The sequence below is a fragment of the Nanorana parkeri genome, unplaced genomic scaffold (assembly GCF_000935625.1).
Source record: "Nanorana parkeri isolate BGI_ZX_2015 unplaced genomic scaffold, ASM93562v1 scaffold757, whole genome shotgun sequence".
NCBI classification, from domain to species: domain Eukaryota; kingdom Metazoa; phylum Chordata; class Amphibia; order Anura; family Dicroglossidae; genus Nanorana; species Nanorana parkeri.
In genome coordinates this window covers 344,506-350,594 of record NW_017307025.1, presented here as the reverse complement: position 1 = coordinate 350,594, position 6,089 = coordinate 344,506, and the positions used below count along the sequence as shown (strand labels likewise).

The following is a 6,089-nucleotide window of genomic DNA, read 5'->3' as shown; positions in this document are numbered from 1 at the left end:
AATTCTAAAAAAAATAATAATAATCAAAACTTGTGAAAAAAGTGTTTTCTTCTAGTTTTTTTCCTCATTTTTTTTTTATTTTATTCAAACTAGGGGTTAGGTACAGATATGTGATATAATTATATAGCCCTATCTGTCCTCTAAAAAACAATATATAATATGTGTGGGTACATTTAGTAAGAAAGTATATTACTGCCGTGGAAGAATCACACAGCAAAAATGTAAAAAATGTGTCAGTCATTTATGAACAGAACCTGAAAACTAGCTCAGTCATGAAGGCGTTAATATATTTAGCAGTACTGTAAGTAACTGCATGATCCCTCTCTGTTTAAGGATCTAAGAAGACATCATCAAGACTTTCTGGCACAAATGAAGTTATGCATCTCACCCAAGAACACCCAGAACTTGCATCAAGTATTTATCCGCAATAAGGAGAAGTAAGATCTGTATATAACATACTCATTAGGAGGACAGTTTTACTTTTCTAAATTGAAACTTATTTTCCTCTGCTAGGCATTTATAATTCATGTTGCTGTCCAAGTTTGTGCAAACTTTCACAACCACAGTGTTATTTCCCTTCAGGGCATCTGATGTAGTTCTGCTTTTCACAGTAGATAAAATTGTTCAGTGTAAAGCATATAAAGTTTCAGGGGGCTAGGTCATGAGAAAGGTATAGGGGTTGTCATTGCTGCCCCTTTTTACAAAATGCTAGGTGCCTGGTAGTGCCTGGCTTCAGTATCTAAGCTCCAGGTCAGAGTCTCGGAAAGCATTAAAGCCAACGCATCAGCATGACCTCCAAGTAACCTTGCTACCTGTCCCTTATAATATGGGATCACTTTGGACTCATAGCTTACAAGCTGTGTCCTGTAAAGAATCTATAAGGGACGCAGTTTGTCCAATGCTTCATGGCCCCGTACAGCTTAATGCGTTTCCATGGTGCAGGCAAATCAGCATGTCTGTACCATGGGAACGCATGGCACTGACCAAGGGTGTTGGCATCCATGGAAGCCCCAGCATTCAGAGGAAGGAAAGAAGCAACTGTATCTGGACTTTGCCTCTGTCCAGACCTGCCTCCTGCTGTCTGCCATTCTGCTGTGATATGAAAGGGGCTCTTGATGTGAAGGGGGGGAAATTAGGGCTCTAATGTGTAAAGGGGATCTTGATGTCAAGGGGGGTGAGGATTTTGATGTCAACAGGGGTTCCTGCTGTAAACGGGGGCTGAAGACTTTGATGTGAAGGGGGGACTCTGATGTGAAAGGGGGGGCTCTTGATATGAAGAGGGAGCTCTCAAAGAAAGGGGGCTCGTGATGTAAAATGGTGACTCTAATTTGAAAGAGGGGTGTCTTGAAGGGGGAACTCTGATTTAAACTAGGGTTCCTAGTTACTAATTATGTGAAAAGAGGAATCTGATATAAAAAGAGGGACTCTGTTGTGAAGGGAAGCTCCTGATGTCAAGAAGGAACTCTGTTGTGATGGGGGACATCCCCTGTGGCACCAAAGAGTGACTGGCATCATTATCCAGTGCAGATATCAGTGTCCTTCAGCCCAGCTTTTAGACCCTCCCCTGCTCCTCCACCTGCCCCACCCCTACTCCATTCTCTGTCCCTTATTTTGCCAGAAGAAAATTGGCAACCTTACTGCCAGGGAACTATCATTTTTACATAAGAGGTCAGCAATGGCACCCCCCATACCTTTCTCATGAGAGAGTAAATTTAACTCAGCATAATGAAAATGTTCCGACAATTCACCACTGCACTGGTGTAAAGCCAGGTATGTGAGCACATACAACTGTGAATATATCTTTTTCAGGTATATTAAGGGTCTTTTGATGCTAACTTGTTTTCTAAAGCACTATAGGTACATTAACTGATTGTTATTTAACTGTCCAGTACATTTAACAATCCTAGTCTCCTTTACATTTACCAACACTGACTTATGAGATTACATATACACTGAGTGGCCAGATTATTATGACCACCCCATCAGTACTTCGTTGGGCCACGAGATGACTCCACGAGATGACTTTGTTGGGCCCCTTTGTGACTCCACGAGATGTTGAAAGGTGATGCGAGGAATCTGACACTGCACTGTTCCCTTCTGTTGTCTTGTACCAGTCTTGACACTCTCCGTTCTGCCCTAACATTGACTAGTCGCTGACGGCCACAATTCGCACGTTCAGACCCAGATTTTTGGCTGACAGTTCAGTCTTTAAACACTTTAACAACAGCTGCTCTTGAACATTTAACGAATTCTGCTGTTTTGCTGATACTCGCTCCGTGGCTCCGAGCGCCAACAATCATTCCACGTTCAAAGGTTGTTAAATCGCGTTGTTTACTCATATATTCAGAAAATCACTTCTACTGTCGTGGTAAACAACCGATTTATAATGGTCTGGCCCTCTAGCAACTTCAGCTAATTATTTATAACTAATTTGCCTACAAACGTCAGGTGGTCATAATAATCTGGCCACTCAGTGTATACTGTAAAAGCATTACCTAAGTATATGGTATTTACTTTCAACAGGTTTTTAATTTATGGTCCATATTGTAGTCAAGTGGAATCTGCCTCTAAAACATTGGAACAGACATCACAGGTCCATGAGGATGTCAGGATGAAGCTTGAGGTAATTAGATTTGATAAGGCAACCAGAACATCTAGTCCAGATTTTGCTGGGCATTATACTGTTAAAAAGTAAAAGAATGCACACCTGTAGTGAGCTATATCTGTTTGATCATAAATTTGGTGTAAATAATATATTTTGCCTAGCGATGTATTCATGATATAAACATAATGTGGACAGAGAGTTAACAATTTGGGATCTATTTTTAACCAATTTGCAGAGCCATTCCCCCTACAAATCTTTATGAATGTTCGTTCTGTGCAAATAGATGTACAGATGAATATTCTTAGATATATTTTCTTTTCAGGTCAATTGTATGAAATGTAATACTGCATTATGGCCACTAGATGGAGCAGAGGAGCATAGGAAATAAATACTTGCCGCTGGGAGCACATCTTTGCTCCAATACAAGCCCATACAATTAAAGAAAAGCTGGCTGCCCAACGAATTCCACTGCAATAGTTTATTGAAACTTGTACCACATCACAGGTACCCCACCCAAGGCCCGCCCCCTCTGTCGCGTTTCACCCAATCACATGCTTAGTCTTTGAATACAGTTTGAGCCTAATCACAGATGCATTTCACCCAATCAAGGACTAAACTTGTAATTGGGTGTAACGCATCAGAGGGAGCGGACCTTGGGCGAGACACCAGTACGTGGTACCAGTTTCAATAAACTATCCCAGCGGGATCCAGTGTCCGGCCAGCTTTTCTTCTGTTTGTAGCTGTTTCTGTTATTTATAGTTATAGAAGGTACAGTGTATATCTAATTTAACAATTATGTAACAATAATATTACATACGAAAAGGAGAGTTGATGAGAGTGTAGTAAATTTGGTTGGTACCAATAACCAGAGAAATCTCCACGGACAAGTCTTAAGCACTTGTGTCTCTTACTGGAAATCAGGATCAGTTGGCAACTATGTAATGAGAGAAAGAAAGTCAAAACCTATTTCTCATTTGTTAATCAATAAGTCATTGTTTGTATTACTCAGTAGCAAATGAGTTTAGCAGAACTAAACTGTGCTGGGAGAGTCCGGATCACTTGCCATCATGTGCAAATATGCAAAGCAACCACTTCCCCCTTCCAAAAAAGAAAAGTAAACAAATTAATAAAAATGAAAAATACCCATCTTGTCTTTAAAGCTCATGTTAAACATTGAAAGCTATGGATGACATTTGCATCTAGCATATTGACATCAAAAAGACCTGATCAAGACCAAATTCACATCTGTATCACTTAGGCCTCCACCATTGCAAAGTGCATCTAGAGAATGGTGCTCTCTGTATTATGATTGGAAGCCAAAGAGCTGGTTGATTCAGCTCCTGAGCTTACCACTGGACCCTGGCTGTCTCTGATAGCAGATGGTTCCAGTACTGAACCCACTGACGCCCACATGCATCCACTGACACCAGGTTCTGTTTAAAACAGAGTTGGAAATGAATCTGCAATTGTAGGGCCATTCTAAAAAAGGCACCTAGGCGGTAAAGGTGTTAAACTTAATAATGCAGGCTGTTGTTCATCTGCAAACCCCTGTAGCTTTGTAGAAAAGGGATATTTAAAAAAAGAAAGTCCTTTAAATTGTTTTTAGATAAATATATGAGAGTGTGCAGTGTAGTCTACACGCTTGCTAAACAGTGGAGCCAAGTGCTGCGATGGTACAATTGCATTATGAATACACAGTAGTTGCATTATAACAAGTGGCCTTATGGCTAAGGGGGAAGGCCATGAAAAAGGAAGAAGATTCAGCAAAGATGGCACCTGTGCCTGTGGAGTGTCATGGAAGAGCACAGAACAGTTATCGGGGTAACATGGAACATTTTAAGGTTTGCTGGAAAGTGAAAGTATGCCATGCAAGTGCTCCTGCCACAACCCCCAGCCATCAGTTCCTCTTTACTGTAATTTATTTTATCAGTTTGTGTTATTGTGTTGAAAAACTGTTTATTTGTATAGTTTGTAGTTACTCATTTACAAACTGCTTATAGTTTGAAAAATATTACTTCCTCCTAACTGCATTTCCCACATGTAAAAAGTTATGTGTTCTGACTACAGACTGGCCAGCCAACAAATCTAGCTGAGCACAATTCTGTATTGTTGCTGGTGCTGCACTTTTCTATATGCATTTCCACTTTAGCAGATGTAACCCAGCGATGAAAGGTGATCTTAAGCAGCTAGTCTGTAAAGTGACTCTGATATCTTTCTCGAAGGGCTAGTTCACACCAGCTCCAGTGCGTTCCGGCCCGATTCTGGCCTGAACACACTGGATTGCATCCTGGCCGGCTCACTTTGTTTTGGGGCGTGAGGGGGAGTGGCGGTGCATTGAATTCAATGGCGCCACAGTGCAATCGCCTGCACCAGAATGTGTGGCATCAATGCCTGCGTTTGCACTGCGGCCGGAGGGCGTGGCTGCGGTGCCATTGACTATAATACACCACCACGCCCCCTCCTGTCCCATAACAAAGTGAGCCGGCTGGGATGCGATCCAGTGGGTTCCGGCCAGAATCGGGCGGGAACGCACTGGGGCTGGTGTGAACTTGTCCTCAATCCCTAACTTCCAGGATAAATAGGAGGGGGGATCTCCTCAATCCCCTCCCTACTCTAGCCAAAATGAAAACACTTGCTTTTATTTATTAATTTTAATAAAAGCTCTAATGCATATTATCCTTTAGCAGACCATTCGACTTTAACCTTTAGAAGGCAAATGCAGCTGGACGAATGAAGTACTGTATAGTTTATGATTATCCGTTAAAGGTACCTAGACACATTATGTGACAGTCTCTTCTATTTTCAGTCAATGGGCCAAGGCTTGTTAGGGCAAGCTGGTATTTGAGGTGTCTCTGTATACTTTGAATTATCTGTGTACATGGCGATATGCTTTTTGATCTTCTTATCTAACTGAAGTATTAGTTTGAGTTGGAGATTTCCACCCCTGAACAATACCTTTGCATAAAGTAACAGAAGGTCCAGCAGTGCTCTGGTATATATACAATATACAATATAGTGTATACTGTTAGACACGCTATTGGCTTACACATGCATTTTATGCACAGGGGAAACATATCTGTTGCTGACTTTATCTCAGAATAACAGTATCTCCACCCCAGAGAACTGACTCTTTACTGAGGTCAGTTAGCCAGGAGGTGTCTGCAACCGTTAACTGGTCCCACCTATAACATAAGGTATATAAGGTGGTCATCAACAGGATAGGGCACCTATCATCACTTGTCTACTGAGTACTTTAATTTTAATTTACAGTGCTACCAGGCATGTTTTAGAAATGCTGTAGTTAACATTTTATATATACAAAGGAACCTAAGCAGATACTATATATCACTGGTTTTGCAGGAATGTTCTCAGAGAGCAAACAATGGTCGGTTCTCCCTACGGGATTTGCTGATGGTGCCCATGCAACGAGTTTTGAAGTATCATCTTTTGCTCCAGGTATTATTATATGTTTATTATGAGTAAT

General features: G+C 41.3%; 1 protein-coding gene across 1 annotated transcript in view; it reads left to right on the top strand.

Moving 5' to 3' along the window:
* The window catches only part of VAV1 (vav guanine nucleotide exchange factor 1), a 59,898-nt gene that overhangs the window by 28,953 nt on the left and 24,856 nt on the right, over positions 1–6,089 (top strand). Inside the window, exons 7-9 of the mRNA XM_018564499.1 lie at positions 334–437; positions 2,524–2,623; positions 5,966–6,061. Of these exons, the coding sequence (XP_018420001.1) occupies positions 334–437; positions 2,524–2,623; positions 5,966–6,061 (300 nt within the window). The remainder of the gene's footprint in view (positions 1–333; positions 438–2,523; positions 2,624–5,965; positions 6,062–6,089) is intronic.